General features: G+C 42.3%; 1 protein-coding gene and 1 long non-coding RNA gene across 3 annotated transcripts; one reads left to right on the top strand and one right to left on the bottom strand.

The window, feature by feature from the left end:
* Nucleotides 1-1,554: 1,554 nt before the first annotated feature.
* NTAQ1 (N-terminal glutamine amidase 1) lies at nucleotides 1,555-17,966 on the bottom strand. 2 transcript variants are annotated; one of them, XM_020796528.3, is made up of 6 exons: nucleotides 17,709-17,966; nucleotides 15,540-15,639; nucleotides 9,648-9,698; nucleotides 6,921-7,069; nucleotides 4,320-4,444; nucleotides 1,555-1,838 (listed from the first exon to the last, which is right to left on the bottom strand). In XM_020796528.3, exons 1-6 carry the CDS (start codon nucleotides 17,813-17,815, stop codon nucleotides 1,732-1,734), a joined length of 639 nt encoding a protein of 212 aa, XP_020652187.3. In that variant the 5' UTR covers nucleotides 17,816-17,966; the 3' UTR covers nucleotides 1,555-1,731. The 2 variants fall into 2 exon arrangements, with proteins under 2 accessions (XP_020652187.3, XP_020652188.3); XM_020796529.3 differs by having other exon boundaries at nucleotides 17,597-17,773.
* On the top strand, nucleotides 17,872-21,123 carry LOC140706995 (uncharacterized). Its single transcript, XR_012086995.2, has 3 exons — nucleotides 17,872-17,994; nucleotides 18,960-19,028; nucleotides 20,833-21,123. It is a non-coding gene; the product is annotated as an uncharacterized LOC140706995 (long non-coding RNA).
* The last annotated feature ends 302 nt before the right edge of the window (nucleotides 21,124-21,425 follow it).

The raw sequence follows: 21,425 nt of genomic DNA, 5'->3' as shown, positions 1-21,425 counted from the left end.
ACGTTAGCCGTGAAATTATGGGCAGAATCCTCTTTTATCCCTTCCATTTGCCTAACGACCAGACTGTTTATAGGTCATTATGTAAATGGCCCATATTGCTTGCAAAAAAACCCAGAAGCGCTGCTGTTTCTAACAGGGCAACCTCTGCTTGTTTGGTAACAAGCTGGAGGCTGGGCAGAACAATGAGATCAGCGTGTAATGTTCCACCAACATTCAGACAAGATTTAGACTTGACCATGGGGAAATGCTGCCTTTCCACTGTTCATGCTGGCCGGGGATGATGGATGGGGCAGTCCAAAACATCTGGAAGGCTGCCTGGCCTAGAACCATGGAATCGAAGAATAGCTGAGTCAGAACGGGCCTATAATGTTAACGAGTCCAGCCCCCTGCTCAAAGCAGGAATCCAAATCAAAGTGAATCTGACCAAAGCAGTTGTCCAATTTTCTCTTGAATGTCTCCAGAGCTGGAGTGCTCACCAACTCCCGAGATAAGTAGTTCCACTGTTGTACTGCTCTAACAGTTAAGACGTTTTTCCTGATATTTGTTTTCTAGAAATCATACTTGTCTATTACCTAAGAGACTGTGGCAGAGTCGTGTGACTCTCTCCTCTGTCCACACACTGGCTGTGACGGATGAGCCTGATGGGAGCTGTAGTATAAGAGCATCTGGAGGGTCATTGATTTTCTACCTCTGGACTGGATTAAATAGGATTTAGAAAACGGTTCCAAAGGACACTCACGCTTAGCCCCAGAACATGAATTAGTTCACTAGAAAGAGGACAAAAAGATGCCAATATTGTCCATGTACAATATTAGTATGAGTGAAGTAATATATTTTAACACAATGGGGATGACTAGGACCAGGTAAATTAAGATGCTGCTCAGTCTGCTCTCCGGCAAATGGCCAACTTCAATACAGTATATTTAACGGAAGATCCCTGGGCTCCTTCTTTCTTGCAGTGTTTTGCCCTTAAACTGGACCTGGACTGGAAAGTCCTCCAAACAAGGGGACAGACTTGCCAAACTGAGCACACACACAGAGGTTACCTGGTTATACCTTTCGGTGGTGAGAGATAATATATTTGTATTTCAGACGTAGCAATGATGTCCCAAGGTATCTGGACACCTCACTGAGTTGAGTACATGGCTACTGAATTCAGGAATTCAATTCCTCACTGTGGGTCTCAGAAGAACCAGCCTGCATAGCCTTGGGCAAGCTGCAGAGCCCCAGACTGCCCCCAGAAGAAAGGAAGAGTAAACCATTTCTGACTACTTTATAGCTCAAAAACTCTGGAAGAGGTTATTGTAAGCTGGAAATCGAATGAATGATGTCTCATCAGTGGGCATCAACACACATAAGTTGGCACAGGTAAATGCTATGCAAACTGAGGTTTCCTTTTCTTCTGTTTTGGCAAGTTACCCATGTAACCAAGCAGCCACAGACTACAGCATCTCATCTTGACTAAGGAATTTCCTCTCACACATCTAACAGCTTTGGAAATCTATACATTTTTCAGTATAGCCCCTCAAAACTCATTTCATTTCTCCTGAGGTCTCCAAAAGCAACATATATACAAGTTTTATTTCATTATTGACACCCCTTTTACTTTCCCAAACACATCAATAATGTTATTCCAGCCTCAAACATATGAATCAATAAATAGAACGTCAAACGTCATTAAACAGATCCCTCGGCTTTAGGTACTTCACTGTCCTCCATCGGAAGCTAAAATCAATTCTGATTGCTGAACGCCTGGACAAACTCAGGAAGTGGGAAGACGGAGCCCCATCCAACTTCTGGGTTCATACTGATGAAGTCATCCAAGTTCATCTTGAAGTCTAAACAGATGAAAGGGAAAAAAAGTACTGTATTAACAATCAAGGGGGAAGATGCTGCTAAACAACCCAGAGATCTCTTGGGTGTTTAATTGTTGAGACTCAGTTGGTGGGATTCAACAGAGTTGCTCCCCTGATGGAAGTGATCCTATCGGAAGAACCAAAATGATTCTTCTTCCTCTTTTTTAACCCCGTGGGCCTTGACAACCTGTTCTATAGGGAGCAGGCCTGGGAACAGGTAGGTATTTCACTACACCCACTTAAGGCTAAAACTAACATTAGTACCACCTAGAGAAGACCTGCTGAAATCAATAGGATTTAAGTTTGTTGTGATTCAGAGCCCCTCTTCATTTCTGTGGAGCTATTCAAGGTAAAACTAGCACCGGTCTTAGCCCCCAGGAACCAACAATTGTGAGTTGAAATGCACAGAAGTACCCATATTATGAGAGATTGAATGAAACATACGAATCCCAAGGCAGTGGAGGCGGTTTACACTGAGATGCATCTTGTGCAGCATAGGCTCGTTTATATCACGACACTATGTGCCCTTCTGGATCAAAACAGAAAAACTACAAGTGGATATTCTTTCCAGAGTAGCGGTCCTGGATGCCAGAGAAACAAAGCATCTGGATCGTGGACAATCTGTTCCATGGATCGGCAAAATCTGGAAGACCCAACGGCCATTTCCCACCATCTCTCAACTTGTCATGGGTTACTCCATCTCATTCCAGTGAAACCAAAAAATGATGAGAAGGTCATTTCCACTTTTAAAGTAACTAAATTTTTGCTTAAAACAGTATGTCTTGTTCTTAAGCACAGAACTGTGTTGCCTGGAGGCTACGGAAGGCATGGTTCTCCTGTTTTGTTTGCCAAAAGCAATATGGGTGTGTGTACGAAATGTAGCTCACGGGGTTGCGCCCTGAGGCCTTCAATACCAAGAACACCCACGGAGGCCATTTACAGGAGGGATTCTCATTCTTGATCTACTAAACTGAATTTTAAGTCCCCTGGAAAAAGAAAACAAAAAGTATTGCGGCACCCTGAAGCTTCAATGGACTGTAGACCACTTCTTCAGATGCTGCAGCCAATGAAAACTAATGCCAAATAAAACTTGTTAGACTTTAATGTGCCACAAAACGACGGGGTGCTCTGGGTAACTGTTGTTCCCCAAGTGGTCGTATGTGAACTGCTGCTGCCACAGAATAACGTGGCTGTGTCAATTATAATTTTATATAGTTACATGACATGAGAAAATAATAAATTTAAATGAAGAAACATTTCATTGAATGAATATAGTAGAAATGAATACGAAACAGCCACTTTGCATTGTGCTCATTGAGCTGTTGTTGTTGTTGTTTAGTTGTTAGGTTGTGTCCGACACTTCGTGACCCCATGGACCAGAGCATGCCAGGCCCTCCTGTCTTCCATTGAACTATTAACTGATGTTAACTCATGGGAGGGGTGATATCATGCCCAGGCCCTTGAAAGTCAGGCTCCTCGGATGCATTCGGACTGGAGAAGTAAGCTGTTGCGATGCTAACCTCCTGAGAATTCAGAGGCTTGGCGAAAATTGTTTTGACTATGCTGAAAATCCAAGAGTACAAATAAGGCAATAGATTTTGCCTTATTTAGACTCAGAAAAGACACACCGATTTTGTTCTTCATTGAGAGGGGAAGAGAATCTCTGCCAAAAGGAGTAAGAATGATGTAATATGATGTGACTTATTTAGATGCATTATGCCATGCTATGTCCTTTTTGGCTTTTAAAATACCTAAAGATATATATTCAATAGATTTTGAATAACTTTTAAAAGCAACTTGTATGAGTTTATGCATTGAGAAAATAGTTCTAGCCTTGTGTTTTCTGAAACAATAAATGTAAGCTTTATATCGGCAGTACAGGAGATACAAACTTAGTAAATCATACTATTTTCTACAAATTAAGAATGCTGTCAACATATATGAACTGAGATCTTGTATTAGAAAACTAAAGATTTTTAAATACATATATTTGTTCGTTTTTATATATCTTATACCAGTGTGTACCTGCTACAGTACTTTGAATTTTTCTATATCCTTGCTTGTTTGCTCAATAACCCTTAGGGGGGAAAAGATTCTTTTTTTGAACTGTTAAGTAATAAAAATCAGATATCCTTATTTATACTCTTGCATTTTCAGCATAGTCAAAACGTAAATTTAAAAGGATGCAAGATCATCTGAGACTACAAATAAATTTCTTGCCAGTTGTGTGTAAAACGTCGATCTCTAGGTAGAAAGACAGGAGCCCTGTGAAGACATTCGGATATTCTACGTGGAATCAGACAGCTGACCTGAACATTTCTGCTGAAAGACTATACTGTTCTTCTATCTTAACAGAGCTTTCGGCACACCAAACCAAAAATAAAACACTGAAACTTCCAGTCTCCTAAAATAAAGGGATTAATATGATCTAATTTGGGCAAAATATTCAACTTCCATGCTTACCAGCTGTTTCAATGCATGGGTAGCGAGGAGGCTCTTTCAGCCAGTTCCCACGGGTGTCTTTCATATGGGATCGGTCAGAAGCAAAGGTCTTCAGATACACATCGGCTCGGATCAATCTGACTTTTCTAAATAAGCCAAAAACTTTAAGTCATGAGAGTTGCACAGTCCTTGGCAGAAACATCAGGAAACAGTCGTGCAGACTCTTGCTCCTAGTAGTTTCAGTTATTGCTAAACCAAAGATAAAATTTCCATTAAGCATCAAAATCCATGTCAAATTCATGGGGAATGGCCAAAACAAAAAACAAAAACAAAAAACAAAAAAGGCGTTCAACATGCACATTTTACAAGTGTCACTCTTGGGGGGCACAGTTTGAAATAAATGGTGCAATCCGACACACGTCTAGTCAGAAGTACATCCTACTGAGTTCAATGGAGCTTAATTCTATGTAAGTGGGAAGAGGACTCCAAATAAAAGGGATTAAGCCATGCTTCTCAGTAAATATCATGTACTTTACTCCATTCCATCAACAGAACCCAGGAAATTATTAGATTTACCAGATGAGCGGGATATAAATCAAATAAATAAATAAATAAATAAATAAAATATTAATTTTAAATCTTTATATGCTGTTGTTTTGTTTTATTGTGCTCTATTTGTTTTTACACAAATGATGTTTTGCGCAGCGTTAGATGTGTTGCTTATTGTTTGCTATTTCATGTTATGAACTGCCGAGAGTGACCTCTTGTTAGATGGGCACTACGTAAATCTAAGTAATGAATGAAATAAAATAGTTGCACTCTTATTTGATATTTTGGCAATAAAGAATTTTCACAGCACCTTCCAGGCAAACATAACACAAGGGTACATGTATACGCGTGCGTGTGTGTGTGTGTCAAAAGCTCTCTTTAACAAGCATGCAGTCAATTTATTAAAGAACCCCAGACCCCTTTATTGCTTCTGCTGCATCAGAATAACAGACACTCTATGGAATTTAGGTACTGATGAAATTAGTTATATAAAAATTCAGATCTTCTTTGGAAGCCCTGCTGTGGGTTTCCTTGCTATCTGAGGTATAACAAGCATTCTTTCTGGGTCTTTTCTGTGGTGGAAAGTTGCTGAGTTTTGTGTGTTTCTTTGCTCCTAAATCAGGTGTAGTTCTTGTTACTGTTTTCCTTTTTCTTTTTAAATGATTGACCATGTTTAGTTCAACATACCTCAGCCTAACAAATCAAAGTACAAATCAACTTTTTTTCTGTTTATGCAGCCCATTTCCCTCCTCCCTTCGCAAGGTAATGAAATAAATCAGAGGAAGCTTTCAATGAACCCACGTTTGCTGTTCCACCAGAATCAGGAAATTGCAGGTAATAACAGCTTTGAATGAACCCAGAGAATAAAATGTAGCTTGAAGCTGGTTTAGGACTCAGTTCATTCTAAAGCTGCAAATCAATTCAGATGAAATTTGTCACTATGTTTAACAGAAAGCTTCCTGGTTTAATCATGGCTTGCACGAAGCAGAACGCTCTGTTGGTACCTAGGCTTACTGAACTGAATTATGATGACTATCTGAAGGCAAAACTACACCAATCCTATGTTTTAATAAGACTGACATTTTAATTCTATAAATGATATTTTCAGAAAACCGACTGATTGCAGTGCTTATGTTGCCATACCACTAAGATCATTAAAACTATAGAAAGTTGCATTGATTCTTTCCTGCAGCCTTCCCCATACTTCATTTATAAAAATAGAAAAATCTAACAGTTCTTTGCTTCTACTTCTACAACCTAAACAGATACATTCTGGCAAACCTTGCTTCATGGGAAACTTCGCTTTCAAGGGACGGTAGAAAATGGAAGAAAATGAAATGAGATGGTCTGAAAATGATTTAACATTTGGAGGTCACGTGGACTCCAGCCCTGCAGCTAATATGAACAGTATCACATTTCTCTCCTGATCTTCTCTTCACAAGAGAACTGTATATTACACCTAATACTAGAAAGAGGACTGAGTGCTTCCTTGAGCTGATATCTTTGAAAAACAGTGGTGGAAAATGGAGCTTATTCATCTGATAGCTCTTGGTGCAATCTGCAATCCGTTTTAGTGATGCCCTTTATACTAGACCCGGCACAAGGACAGGACTAGGCCACAGCAAAACTGTTGTTGTTCCAAGGTAAAATACAAGCTCCAGATCATTCATACAATCATTTCCCTCAAGAGCAGAACTGCCGGAAGGCAACTCTTAGACTGTAAGGTGACATGCCCACATCTTAGTTGCTATTTAAGCTACACAAACATTGTATTCTCAAAGAATTTCATGGCTGGGATCCAATAAGTTGTTGTAGGTTTTTTGGGCTGCCTGGCCGTGTTCTTGAGGTTTTTCTCCCTAACGTTTCGCCAGTCTCTGTGGTCAGAGGACAGGAGTCAGAACTCTGTCTGTGCTGTGGTGGAGTTTGTGGGATAATTGAGTATTTATAGTTGTGGGATCAGGTTTTTGTCCTCTTCAAGAGATTGGGTGATTATGGTGATCAGCATGTTTTTTGTTGTGGGTGTATTGTTGTGATAAGGGGGAGAGATAAGGGGTGTGTGCCTTACACGCTCACCTTCGAAATCCAGGATTAATAATGCTGTCTGACTTAAAAGCCTCTTCAATGTAAGTATCAAAGGGGCAGGGGAAAGAGAGCACAGTATCAAGGTCATAAATGAAGTTCTGGCCTCCACTTGACACGTGAAGCAAAATTACATGGTAATCCTGGAAGTAAGAGAAATGAGAAGTTTCTTAAACGTGAGTATCAGTGACAACACTATGAAAATCAGCAATAATTTAAAATGTTTAATTTTATTTGCATTTTATTTTAGACATTTAAAACAGACGTTAAACAATAGTCCTGCATCTAAATCAGGGTGGGACAGTGTAGCCTTCCAGGTATTTCTAATCTAGTGTTTCTGACTGCAATTAGCACAAGTCAGTACACCTTCTAGTCTTATGAGAAACTATAAGAATTATAGTCCAGAAACTTTTGAAGTCTACAGCTGGCAACCTCTGTTGTAAGTGAAATGCTGAAGCAATTCCATTTAAAACAGACAAAATGGCCAATTTAGTCTGTGTTTAAATCCAGCTGAAAACAGATTAAAGTGATTTACTCAAACCCAACTACCTACAGTGAGGGCAATGTTCTTTACAATGGGCCAGAATTAAATTAATTAAATATCCTTTTACCTAACATGTGGATAATAACTAAACATTCATAGCTCAGATTCAAGTTGAGCAGGCTTTATTTATTCTTACACAGCAAAGGTGAGCGAGTCTGATCTTCTCGATGTTTTACTACAAAACAATTTCTGAAATTCTTTACTATTGGATATACTGATTATAACCGTGATTCCCCGAAAATGACAGGGTCTTATATTAATTTTTGCTCCAGAAAATGCATTAGGGCTTATTTTCAGGGGATGTTTTATTTTTTTAATATGCAACAATCTACATCTAGTCAAATACAGTGATGTGATCTTCTTCTGATTGCTGCACAATGTGGAGGGCAGGGTTTCACTTAACTGTGGCTTATTTTGGGGGCAGGGCTTATATTACGAGCATCTTGAAAAATCATACTAGGGCTTATTTTCAGGTTAGATTTGGGGGAGTAAACAGGATATTGCTGTTATTGTTGCTATGAAAAATTACCAAACACAGTCAATCAATATGATGAGTCTGCATATCGGGATGAGGTATTACAGCTATCCCGCTGGTGCAAAAAAACCAATCTTCTATTTAACATCCAAAAAACCAAGGAATTTATAGTGGACTATAGGAAAAAAAGAGCAGACATTCAGCCACTGTATATAGATGGAGTTTGTGTGGAACAGGTGGTTGAATGTAAGTTTCTTGGGACCATCATAACAAATGACCTGACTTGGAGTGCAAACACCGCTGCGTTAATCAGGAAGGCGCAACAACGGTTGTATTTCCTAAGGACTCTTAGAAAGCAGCAATTGACTGAGAGTTTGTTAACTACCTTCTATCGGAGTTCGATTGAGAGCATATTATCCTACTGTCTCTGTGTATGGTTCACGAGCTGCACAGTGGCAGAGAAAAAGGCAATTCAAAGGGTGATTAAGATGGCCCAAAACATCATTGGCTGTTCACTCCCCTCTTTGGAAGAATTGTATAAGAACAGATGTAAGAGGAAGATATCTAACATACTGAAAGACTCCTCTCAGCCGGGACATCAGCTCTTTAAATAATTACCATCGGGAAGGAGATTTAGGGTATTGAAAGCAAGGACAAGCAGATTCAAGAACAGCTTTTACCCAAGTGCAGTATTGAGTTTAAATGCGGGGTCATAAGTTTTTGGTGGAATTTTAATTGCTGGGAGAAACGGGGTATTTATATTTGTATGGTGAGTGTTGTGTATATTTTTAACTTTTTTTTGTAGTGGTGTTGTCCAGTTTTACCTTGGGGAAGAGCACCTCATTTCGTTGCACCCACTTGTGAGTGCAATGACAAATAAATTTCTTATGTCTTATGTCTTATGTCAATATTATAAAAACATCTACTATCATTATATAACAGATACAAGTTTTAATCTGAAACCTACGAATCTGTTAAATATTGACGCAGTACATATGCTGTTTCCAATACAGTGGTGCCTCGCTTAACGGGCACCCCGTTTAACGATGAAATCGCATAGCGATGAAGATTTTGCAATCGCAAAAGCGATCGCTTTGCGATGTTTTAAATGGGCAAAAATCGCTTTGCGATGATCGGTACCCTGTTTTGCTTACCGATCATCGCAAAGCGATTATTTTTTAACAGCTGATCGGCGGTTCAAAAATGGCTGCCGGGTTAAAAAAAATGGTCGCCCGCTGTTTTTTGGGATGGATTCCTCGCTTACCAGGCAGTGAAAATGGCTGCCCTATGGAGGATTTTCGCTTAAAGGTGAGTCCGAAGCCCATAGGAACGCATTGAAGGGGTTTCAATACATTCCTATGGGCTTTTTAAAATCGCATAGCGACAAAATCGCTTTGCAGCGATTTTTGCTGCACTGATTATCTTCGCTATGCGAGGTACCGCTATATTATCATTTTTTGTAGCTCTAATAATATTTCACTTACTCTGAATGCCCTGTTGGGGTCGCTATAACTCCATTCCAACGTGAGAGCACATAACAAGAATAAAGGTTTTACCGAGTTCTGGATTTTGTTTTCATTTATAAATCACATGGCTACTTTATTTTTCCCTTTAAACATCAAAAACATATGTTTTCAAAGAAAAGCAAAAATGAAAAATGGCAGAATATTAAGCAAAGAGAAGCAGTTATGGATTTCCTCACCCAAATCACAGGTTGTTCTCCACATCCAGCCTGTTGTTTCCAAAGGGGTACCTGTGGGTTGGAAAGAATGTGTGGGGCACATTGAATGAAAATAAACCAACATCTCAGAGTTTGGACCTTTATAAGAAAGCTTCCACTCCCAAACCTCTATAATTTTGTAAGAAAACAAACCAGTTTCAATGGCAGTGAGCAGCAGTGGGGAACTTGTGGTTCTCCAGATGTTTTGTGGCTGAGGTTCACATAACTGCTCAATACAGCTGTCAGAAGCTGCAAGTCAAAAGGTCACAAACATAATGCATAATGGTGACACAAAACCAAGTTACAACAAGAGCACTGAATGTGTGTGTGTGTTTAGTCGTTTAGTCGTGTCCGACTCTTCGTGACCCCATGGACCAGAGCACGCCAGGCCCTTCTGTCTTCTACTGCCTCCCGGAGTTGTGTCAGGTTCATGTTGGTTGCTTCGCAGACACTGTCCAGCCATCTCATCCTCGGTCGTCCCCTTCTCCTCTTGCCATCACACCTTCCTAACATCAAGGTTTTTTCCAAGGACTCTTTTCTTCTCATGAGATGGCCAAAGTACTGGAGCCTCAGCTTCAGGATCTGTCCTTCAAGTGAGCATTCAGGGTTGATTTCCTTTAGAACTGATAGGTTTGTTCTCCTTGCAGTCCAGGGGATTCTCAAGAGCCTCCTCCAGCACCACAATTCAAAGGCATCAATTCTTCGGCGGTCTGCTTTCTTTATGGTCCAGCTCTCACTTCCATACATCACGACAGGAAAAACCATAGCTTTGACTATTCGGACTTTTGTTGGCAAGGTGATGTCTCTGCTTTTCAAGATGCTGTCAAGATTTGTCATCGCTTTCCTCCCAAGAAGAAGGCGCCTTTTAATTTCAGGGCTGCTGTCTCCATCTGCAGTGATCATGGAGCCCAGGAAGATAAAATTTGACACTGCCTCCATATCTTCCCCTTCTATTTCCCAGGAGGTGATGGGACCAGTGGCCATGATCTTAGTTTTTTTGATGTTGAGTTTCAGACCGTTTTTTGCACTCTCCTCTTTCACTCTCATTACAAGGTTCTTTAATTCCTCCTCACTTTCTGCCATCAGAGTGGTATCATCTGCATATCGGAGGTTGTTGATATTTCTTCCGGCAATCTTAATTCCGGCTTGGGTTTCTTCCAGTCCAGCCTTCCGCATGATGTATTCTGCATATAAGTTAAATAAGCTGGGGGACAATATACAGCCTTGCCGTACTCCTTTCCCAATTTTGAACCACTCAGTTGTTCCATGACCAGTTCTAACTGTTGCTTCCTGTCCCACATATAGGTTTCTCAGGAGACAGATAAAGTGGTCAGGCACTCCCATTTCTTTAAGAACTTGCCATAGTTTGCTGTGGTCCACACAGTCAAAGGCTTTCGCATAGTCAATGAAGCAGAAGTAGATATTTTTCTGGAACTCTCTGGCTTTCTCCATAATCCAGCGCAAGTTAGCAATTTGGTCTCGAGTTCCTCTGCCTCTTCAGAATCCAGCTTGTACTTCTGGGAGTTCTCGGTCCACATACTGCTGAAGCCTACCTTGTAGGATTTTGAGCATAACCTTGCTAGCGTGCGAAATGAGTGCAATTGTACGGTAGTTGGAGCATTCTTTGGCACTGCCTTTCTTTGGGATTGGGATGTAGACTGATCTTTTCCAATCCTCTGGCCACTGTTGAGTTTTCCAAACTTGCTGGCATATTGAATGTAGCACCTTAACAGCATCATCTTTCAAGATTTTAAATAGTTCAACTGGAATGCCATCACCTCCACTGGCCTTGTTGTTAGCCAGGCTTTCTAAGGCCCACTTGACTTCGCTCTCCAGGATGTCTGGCTCAAGGTCAGCAACTACATTGTCTGGGTTGTCCGGGATATCCAAATCTTTCTGATATAATTCCTCTGTGTATTCTTGCCACCTCGTCTTGACGTCTTCTGCTTCTGTTAGGTCCTTCCCATTTTTGTCTTTTATCATGTTCATCTTTGCGCAAAATGTTCCTCTAATACAGGCTTGTCCAACCTGCGGCCTGAGGGCCGCATGCGGCCCAGGTTGGCTCATAATGCGGCCCAGTGCAATTTTTTATTTTTAAAGAAATTCCAAAGTTTCAAGTTACACTGCTGGCGCTTGCGGCCAGAATGCAGCTGGGGCACGTCACAACGGTAGGGGGGAAGAGGGAAGGAAGGAAGGAGTGGGAGGGGAGGGGAGAGGGGACTGTGTGACTGCATTGTGCCGTCCCCGTCAATAGGTGGACCCCCTCCCAGCCCCATAAAGCCACTGGAGTTGAAGCTAGCAGTCTCTGCTGTCTGAGATCGCAGCTGCCAGTAAGCGCACTTGGAGCGGAGCTGCGGAGGATGGCTAGGGCTGCCCCCCCATGCGGCCCAAACCAAATGTATGTGCGGCCCAAACCAAATTTTCATCTTCTAATGTGGCCCAGGGAAGGTGAAAGGTTGGACACCCCTGCTCTAATATGTCCAATTTTCCTGAACAGATCTCTGGTCTTTCCTTTTCTGTTATCTTCCTCTATTTCTTTGCATTGTTCATTTAAGAAGGCCCTCTTGTCTCTCCTTGCTATTCTTTGGAAGTCTGCATTCAAGTTTCTGTAACTTTCCCTATCTCCCTTGCATTTTGCTTCCCTTCTCCTCTCTGCTATTTCTAAGGCCTCGTTGGACAGCCACTTTGCTTTCTTGCATTTCCTTTTCTTTGGGATGGTTTTCGTTGCTGCCTCCTGGACAATGGTACGAGCCTCTATCCAAAGTTCTTCAGGCACTCTGTCCACCAAATCTAGTTCCTTAAATCTGTTCTTTACTTCCACTGTGTATTCATAAGGGATTTGGTTTAGATTATACCTGAGTGGCCCAGTGGTTTTTCCTAATCTCTTCAGTCTAAGCTTGAATTTTGCTATGAGAAGCTGATGATCAGAGCCGCAGTCAGCCCCAGGTCTTGTTTTTGCTGAATGTAGCAAGAGCACTGAATGTAGCAAAAATAAAAACAAAAGAAGTGTGATACCAGATTAAAAGACTAATCTATTTATGTTCACGTGTACCCTCCTTATTGGTCCCATCACTGGTCCCATCACCTCCTGGCAAATAGAAAGGGAAGATATGGAGGCAGTGACAGATTTTACTTTCTTGGGCTCCATGATCACTGCAGATGGAGACAGCAGCCCCGAAATTAAAAGATGCCTGCTTCTTGGGAGGAAAGCAATGACAAACCTTGACAGCATCTTAAAAAACAGAGACATCACCTTGCCGACAAAGGTCCACATAGTCAAAGCTATGGTTTTTCCTGTAGTGACGTATGGAAGTGAGATCTGGACCATAAAGAAAGCTGACCGCCGAAGAATTGATGCTTCTGAACTGTGGTGCTGGAGGAGACTCTTGAGAGTCACCTGGACTGCAGAGAGAACAAACCTATCAATTCTAAAGGAAATCAACCCTGACTGCTCAGTGGAAGGACAGATCTTGAAGCTGAGGCTCCAATACTTTGGCCATCTCATGAGAAGAGGAGACTCCCTGGAAAAGACCCTGATGTTGGGAAAGTGTGAAGGCAAGAGAAGGGGATGACAGAAGATGAGATGGTTGGACAGTGTCATCGAAGCTACCAGAATGAATTTGACACAACTACGGGAGGCAGCAGAAGACAGGAGGGCCTGGCATGCTCTGGTCCATGGCGTCACGAAGAGTTGGACACGACTGAACGACTAAACCAGGCGCTGCTGGATGAAACGGATTTTCTGGATCCATTTCAATCAGGTTTCAGGCCGGGTTTTGGTACAGAGACAGCCTTGGTCGCCCTGTATGATGACCTTTGCCGGGAGAGAGACAGGGGGAGTGTGACCCTGTTGATACTCCTGGACCTCTCAGCGGCTTTCGACACCATCGACCATGGTGTCCTTCTGGATAGGCTGGCTGGGTTAGGAGTTGGGGGCACTGTTTTACGGTGGTTCCGCTCCTTCCTAGCTGACCGTATCCAGAGGGTGGTGCTGGGGGACAGTTGCTCTGCCCCATGGCATTTATGTCATGGGGTTCCTCAGGGCTCGATACTGTCCCCCATGCTGTTTAACATCTACATGAAACCGCTGGGAGAGGTCATCAGGAGGTTTGGGCTGAGGAGTCAGCAATATGCTGACGACACTCAGCTCTACCTCTCGTTTTCCACCAATCCAGGTGAGGCGGTTTCTGTGCTGAACTCGTGTCTGGACCTGATAATGGACTGGATGAGGGTTAATAAATTGAAACTCAATCCAGACAAGACGGAAGTGCTGTTAGTGGGTGCTTCGCCGGACAGGTTGGAGGGCCACTTCCCTGTCCTGAATGGGGTTACACTCCCCCTAAGGGACAGGGTCCGCAGCCTGGGGGTGCTCCTGGACCCCAGTCTAACTTTGGAAGCTCAGGTGGACTCGGTGGCCAGGGGTGCCTTCCTTCAGCTGCGGAAATTATACCAGCTACGGCCCTACCTGGACGAGTGGAGTCTCATGACAGTTACACATGCACTGGTAACATCTCGTATTGATTATTGCAATGCGCTCTACGTGGGGCTGCCTTTGAAGACAGTCCGGCGACTGCAACTGGTTCAGAATCGAGCTGCGCGGCTGGTGAGTGGTGGGGCCGCCAGAGAGCACATCAAGCCGATTCTGTATAATTTACACTGGTTACCAGTTGCTGTCCGGGCCCAATTCAAAGTGCTTGTTTTGACATATAAAGCCCTAAACGGCTTGGGCCCTGGATACTTGAAGGACCGCCTCCTTCCATATGAGCCTACCCGGCTGTTAAGATCTAGCCAGGGGGCCCTTTTGAAAGAGCCATCCCTCAAGGAGGTAAGAGGGATGGCTTGTAGACAAAGGGCCTTCTCGGCAGCTGCCCCCAGACTATGGAACGCCCTCCCAACTGAAATTCGCCTGGCGCCGACACTGATGATATTTCGGCGCCAGGTCAAAACCTTCCTGTTCCGGAAGGCTTTTAATTGAAATAACATTAACTGTGGGTCTTAATGATGGCAATTTTAATTGTATTTTAATTGTATTTTAATTGCATTTTAATTGTATTTTAATCATTTTATTTTATTCCATTGAATTTTAATTGTTGTAAGCCGCCCAGAGACCTTTGGGTAGAGTGGGCGGCATATAAATTAAATAAATAAATAAATAAATAAATAAATAAACGAACGACACGTACCCTCCTTAATCATAATGTATGTCATCATTTTTGCTAGACAAGCTGAAAGAGACTAACATTGCTATTTTGTTGGAAACTGCATGAATTGTTCTCTTTCAATCCACATTACCACCTGACTGTTCTGAAGCATAGGTTCACTCATCTGGAGTAAGTAACTTGCTTAATCGGCTGAAAATAAGGCAGGGGTTCTTACTCTTCCTTTGAGACTTTCCTGTCTCTCTCATAATGGAGAGTTCCTCTCGCATAAAGACCTTCAAGCCACCTGCAAATCTCTCCTTTGGATCAGTGCCCTCCAGATGTTTTGAACAGCAACGCCTATCTGCCTTAGGCAGCATGGCCAATAGTCAAGAGTTGATGGCAGCTACCATCCAAAAAATGACGAAAGTCAACTAGTTGGAGAAAGTTGATGCAGAGGTTCTCTGTGTCAAACTGGGGTGAATGTTGGGTTTTTCTATTTTATTTTACTGAGCACTGGAATCAAGAAACATTTTTCAAACTTTCGCTACAGCCAGCATATCTCTAGATTTGGGATCCATTGAAAAACAACAATAGCAAACCTAGCACAGTAAATGGCAACCAGCTACCAAGGAACAGAAACAGCAAGCCTTTTGCAGAATTTACATATCGGCACCCAGCTTTCTGATCCTCAGATTACAAGCATGCAGTGCTTCAGTTCCACTCCCTCACTTACCATCCTTCTATCGTTGGAAATGAAAACAGCATAGAATTCCTCTAATGGGTACTGATTCTGGCTACGAATGTGTTCACAAAGCTTCCATACGTTCTCCTCACTACGAAGAAAAAAATAAATACACACACTTCTTATTTGGTTATGAAATTTTAATATTGAATGCATTTACTGATATTAATTTGAACAAATTAAAAAAAAAAAATTTTAAAAGTAACCACTCACTGTTATGTTTTTCCCTAACAGTCTGGTCAAATCTCTTTTAAAATTTTCCACATGCAGCACACATGTACAAATGCACTCTTAATTTTGTCACGATTCACGCATACCACATACAGCTCTGATATAATAAACATGTGCCATCAAGTCAATTCTGATTTATAGCGATCCTTTTCAGGGTTTTCCAGGTAGAGAATAGACATTCTTGAGAATATATACAGTCTGGTATATAATTAATTATATTGACTGTGGGGGCATCCTTATGTTAAATGACACTCCAGAATATTCTTGAATATATCTGGACAGTCTCATCATGAATCAGTCTACCAAGCCATTTAATCCACTCTAACAGAGACACCAAATTCAGAGCCTTTTCCATCCTGGTATATGAAGCACATTTATCAGCCATGGCCTGAATCGGAAACCTTACTTACTAGGTTATAGCTTTGCTCAACACTTCCCATAGTCTGAATGTTGACAGATTAAGAATACAATCAGATACCTCAGCCTTCTCTAAATTAATGCTCTCCAGGCAGGTTGGACAATACTTCTGTGATTGGGTTTGTTTGAAATTTTAAGCAGTTCCTCCTTTTTGGCAGGAAACGACAACTGAGCCTCTTTTGGAACATCAACAGATTTATTTACTTTAACATTTGGCGATTCCACAACAACTTCTACGGGATCAAAACAACTCAGATTGGGTAACTGTCCGTAACAGGATGACAAAAACTCCATTTGTAGATGAGGAAAGCTCATTGGGGGGCTGTACCAAAACACTCCCAGTCTGTAGGTTTCCTCAATGGAGCACTCCACACCACACATATCATTCCACAACATGGGTATCTGGCCCAATCTACCTCACTTGGTGGTTGGTTGAACAATTGATCCAGTCTGATCACCATCCTCCAGTGACCTTGTCCTCATGGAAAGACTACAACTATCCATTCTAATGCCTCTGTTATAGATCCTTTTTCCTTTCTTAATTCCAGATCTGGCAGTAATCCACTTTCAGGAGTCTTTCACAACCCGTGTGTTTCCTCATATGTGCATTAATCTTTTCTCTTCTCCCTCTTCCTTTCTCATTGCCTCTTTCCCTAATATACTCAAAGCTCTCCTCTCCCTTTCAGCTTTTATATCCACCTCCCATACTGGTATAACTAACTCCTCCTTCTTTTCTCCTTCCTCCACCAGACAGGTTTCAACTTTCTCTTCTCTTTCTTCTACAATCAATTCTTCCCGTTCTATTATTTCCCTCTCTCCTGTCTCCGATGTTCATGGGGACGGCTCACTCTGTTCCTTCTCTCTTTTTCCTATCCTTCACAACTTCTCAATTTCCTTTGGCACCACTGATGCTGGAGGCTAGAGCTTCTTTGCTCCCTCTGATCTTAGATGCAATCTCTCAGCAGCTGAGAGACAACATCAGTTTCCCCATGAACAGCACAACATGGCAAGCTATCTCTATTGCAGCACAGTTATTTGAAGGGAGCTTGGTCTTGAAAAGGGCAATTCAGAGCCATTAACGTTGCGAAACACCCTGCTCCATATTTGTTATGGGCTGATCCAGCTGCTAGCCTACTGGGGCTGTTCTGGGGAAAGACTGGCTAGGAGGCCTGTCACAAGGAATACTGTCACATCCAAATTTACCATTGCACCACTGCACACGAATCAAAGACTCAAACCCACTGGACTCAATAAGACTTACTTCTGAGAAAGGATGCATAAGAGTGAGTCATTCAACTGGTATAAAGGAATGGAAGAAGTTTGGGGGAAGGGATTCATGGGGAATATTAGTTGGTTACTATTTTTAAGACTAAGAGATTTTACGATATTCTGGAACTTACCGTATTCTGCACCTATCCTGTGCAGCACTACCGTGTGCTGCAACTCCCACTTCTATTTTAATAAACAGAGCTCTGAGCCCTCCTTCCCATAAGTGCTGGGAGGGTTCCTTACCAGTAGCAGCTGGTGTAAACGCAATCGGACCGAGCACGTACCACCGGCTGATAGGTAGCCTCTGCTTGTGCAGCTGCAGAAAGCCCTGGTGCCGCCGGTTCGTCCATTCGGGCGCTCACAATCCTGGGGCTGCGGCAGGTTTAGGGGGCTCATTTCCTGAGCTAGAGAGCCTGTAAAGGCGGCGGCGGCGGTTATGATGATGATAATTCTGGTCTCGTCGCCGCCGTTAAGATTTATAAAGGTCTGGAACGCATGTCTTCCTAGTGCTGGTGCTACAAAGCATGGGGTGAGTTGCGAAGAATTCCTTCCCCTGGAAACACGGCTGCAAAGTTGGCGTTCCGCGGCAACCTAGAAGCAGGGGCGTGTGCTTTTTTTTAGAAGGGGAGGAGAGGTTTGCGCAAAGAAGGCATTTTAAAATAAATGCGGAATTAAATTTTTTACCTTTTTTGGGGGGGGGGCTACAACTCTAGGAATAGCCTAGCTAGCGTGCTTTTGGGAGATTCTGGGAGCCGTCTTTTGAAAAAGTAGTTTTCCTAAGGTCTCTTGAAACTGTGGCTACAGTTGGAGCCTACCTGAAGCTGCAATTCTGTGCCCAAATATCTCGCTGTAAGCACCACCAAAATCCACTTTAATGCATAAGGTCCACCCTGTGCAAAGGCATGGCACACGTTTTTATCAATATGCAAAGGAAAATCTAATTAAAAGACACATGTTTAGAAGGATGGTTAAGATGGCAGTCTAGGCTGAAAAGGGAGCTTGAATTTCCCAGGCTGTATGCAAAGCAAGTGAGACCGGCCTTGGAAAAAGTCAATAACTAGGCATATCTCAGTTCTAATTACATTGGGATGTTGCGGTTAAGGTCTGACAATTTATTTTTTCCTATCATTATAGCTTGTCAGACTTTGGGCACATTATGAAGATAAGACTACTGGAAAAGATGACAATGCTAAGAAAACTTGAAGGCAGCAGGAAAAGAGGAAGGCCAAACGGGAGATGGATTCACAGTTGAATGATTCATTTACAAGAGCTGAGTAGGGTGGTTAAGAATGAGACATTTTGAAAGTCAATCATTCATAGAGTTGCTGTAAGTCGGAGGGAAGTTGCTGCAAGTTGGTTGCAGAAATTGAACAAATGACACTTTTTCTTTTAAGGAGAAAGGGGAGATTGAAAGAAGAATTTCAGTGGTCTTGGACTGGATGGGATGTGACCAGAACTTCCTGGGAATGAGCTTTATTTTTATTTTTTTTCCAGGGAAGAAGTGTCCTCTATTTGAACTTCTGTGGCAGCTGTGAAGCATCCCTCATCAAGGTTGCTTTGTCTGTAAGAAAGGACTTCTCCCCTTGTCCTCATGGTACTGTGCTTTTGCGGGGGTGGGCTGCTTAAGCATTTTAGGGTAATAAGGGTAAGAGAAATGCAGGCTAACCAAGCAGATCCAAAGGTCTTTCCTTTCTGCAGCTGCAACCATTTTAACCGACCCTACAAATTTACTCCTAAGCAAGTCTCACTTTGTTTAATAGGGCATATTGGCAAGTAAGTGTGCAGCAAGATTTTAGCCTTCGCATTATAGGGCTGATATTGCTGCTGAGCAGGGCAATTTGTGGCAGATCCACATTTCCAGGCCCTACACAAAAAGATCCTGTCCAGAACTCAGATCCATGACAAGCAGTCTTGGTACCTGGGGATTTGCAATGGTATTAGTGAAGTGTGAGTGACCTGGAATTGGAATATCAAGAGAAAGAATGGAAGAGTGGTGAAGTTTTGAAATGATCCTTCATGTTCTTGTCTTTCCTTCTGCCTTGAGATGAGCAGCTGGAGGAGTGTACACACTCAGAATGGGCAGTTTTGTGTTCTTCCAGCAGCAAATCTCAATCGGTGGGTCTTCTGTCTTCCAGCAGCAAATTTTGGAACTCCGAGTTATCCCACCCTAATTACTGCTTTGATCTTGACCTATCGTTGAGCATGAAGCAAAAAGGAAAGAAGTAGGTAACTCGGGAACCATTATTAGATAGGACCTGAGGGGATTTGCTTAGATCCAAAAAAGTGCATTGTTTTGTCTAGGGGTGTACTAGATATCACTGGAACCTGCAGTTCCTTTTCTCTCTCAGTAACACTCTTCAGTTAAACAAAATACCCATATGATGCATTAATAGAATCTAAGTTCTGAGTTAGACAATACACTTATTGGATCACTAAAAAATTACAAAGAAGGCAACATTTCAAGTTCTGCATTAACTCTTTATCTGGCAAAAATGGTATAAAATTTGGAAGTCCAGGCAGAAAGTCTGGGCTGTGGTTTTTGTGATCAAAGCCGGGGAAAAGGCAGAATGATCTTAAATGTCACCTTAGGTAACTGTGCGGGTTCAATGTTGGGCTCTGTGGTAACTCAAAAATATATTAGCGGACTTCCTTGGTTTTGAAATAGGTGTAACACTTACTGCGTTATTTAACAATAGTCCCGTATCAATAAACATGTTCCAACTCTTCTCCCGCTCAGACAACAGGTCTGTCGGGGGCTTCCACTCTTCAAACATGAAGGGATTCCCTTCTTGAATGTTCCAAGGTCCTGGCCATTCTGGTGGGGTATTGGGATTCAATAACAGTCCTTTCTCCCCCTCCAATAGTACTTTCTCCCCCACTCCATCCTTTCCTGCCCTTTTTTTGACTTAAGTTCATTTTAGGTCAAAAGAAGACAAAAGAAAGAAATCCTCCCTGTAATGGTAGAGTACGGATTAACTGGCTTTGCATTAGTTCCTATGGGAACTAATGCCTCTACAGTACTTGCGAACAGTGCCTCTAGATAAGAACGAAAAACAGCCAGAAAGGATTAAACGATTTTCAGTTTAATCGACTTACAAACGTTTCGACGTACAAACACCATTCCAGTATGGATTAAGTTCGTAAATCGAGGTTCCACTGTACTTCTTTTCCCTCTTCAAGTGGGGGATCTGGTAGCAATCCCCCTAACTTCATTTAGATTTGGGAAATCTCTCAATACTCCTGTTTTCGCTCTCTCATAGTCCCGCAGTCCTGCTTCAAACCACCGCTCGCCTTGACTACTTATTCTCTCCTCCTACATGGTCAAAACTTGTTCCTCCCCCTTCTGATTCCTGCTGTCCTCTACCAGACATATTTGTGAAGAGGAGAAGAGGACGACAGAGGACGAGATGGTTGGACAGTGTCATTGAAGTTACCAACATGAATTTGACCCAACTCTGGGAGGCAGTGGAAGACAGGAGGGCCTGGCGTGGTCTGGTCCATGGGGTCACAAAGAGTCAGACACGACTTAACGAATAAACAACAAGAGACCCCCAAAATAATTCCCAGTTAAGATAAACTCCGTCCTCCACCACTGTGCAGCAACCAGAAAAAGATGACTGTGTTTGAATAAATGTATCGTTCTACATGAAAAAAAAAATCCCCTGAAAATAAGCCCTAGTGTGTTTTTTGGAGCAAAAATATAAGACCCTGTCGTATCGTATATTCGGGGAAGCAGGATATTAATGAAATTCTGCTAGTTTTATGACATCCTCAAGCCTGCAATCCCGAACCAGTTTACATTGAAGTTGCATGGAACTGAGAGAGCGTTATACTGTATTTGAGTAGATACATGCAGAGGGAGACCATAGCTGCGATACAAGGACATTTGCAAGCGGGATATGAAGGCCTTGGAAATGGACCTCAACAGATGGGAAACCCTGACATTGGAGCGTTCAGCCT

The sequence above is a fragment of the Pogona vitticeps genome, chromosome 4 (genome assembly GCF_051106095.1).
Source record: "Pogona vitticeps strain Pit_001003342236 chromosome 4, PviZW2.1, whole genome shotgun sequence".
NCBI classification, from domain to species: Eukaryota; Metazoa; Chordata; class Lepidosauria; order Squamata; family Agamidae; genus Pogona; species Pogona vitticeps.
Note: the sequence above shows the minus strand (reverse complement) of the source record. Positions and strands in the feature narration are given on the sequence as shown.

Coding starts and splice junctions, on each gene's coding strand:
- NTAQ1 (XM_020796528.3), bottom strand. CDS start 17,815: ATGGACGAACCGGCGGCACCAGGGCTTTCTGCAGCTGCACAAGCAGAG. Junction 15,640..17,708: donor GTTTACACCAGCTGCTACTG/GTAAGGAACCCT, acceptor TTTTCTTCGTAG/TGAGGAGAACGTATGGAAGC. Junction 7,070..9,647: donor GAGAACAACCTGTGATTTGG/GTGAGGAAATCC, acceptor TCTTACTTCCAG/GATTACCATGTAATTTTGCT.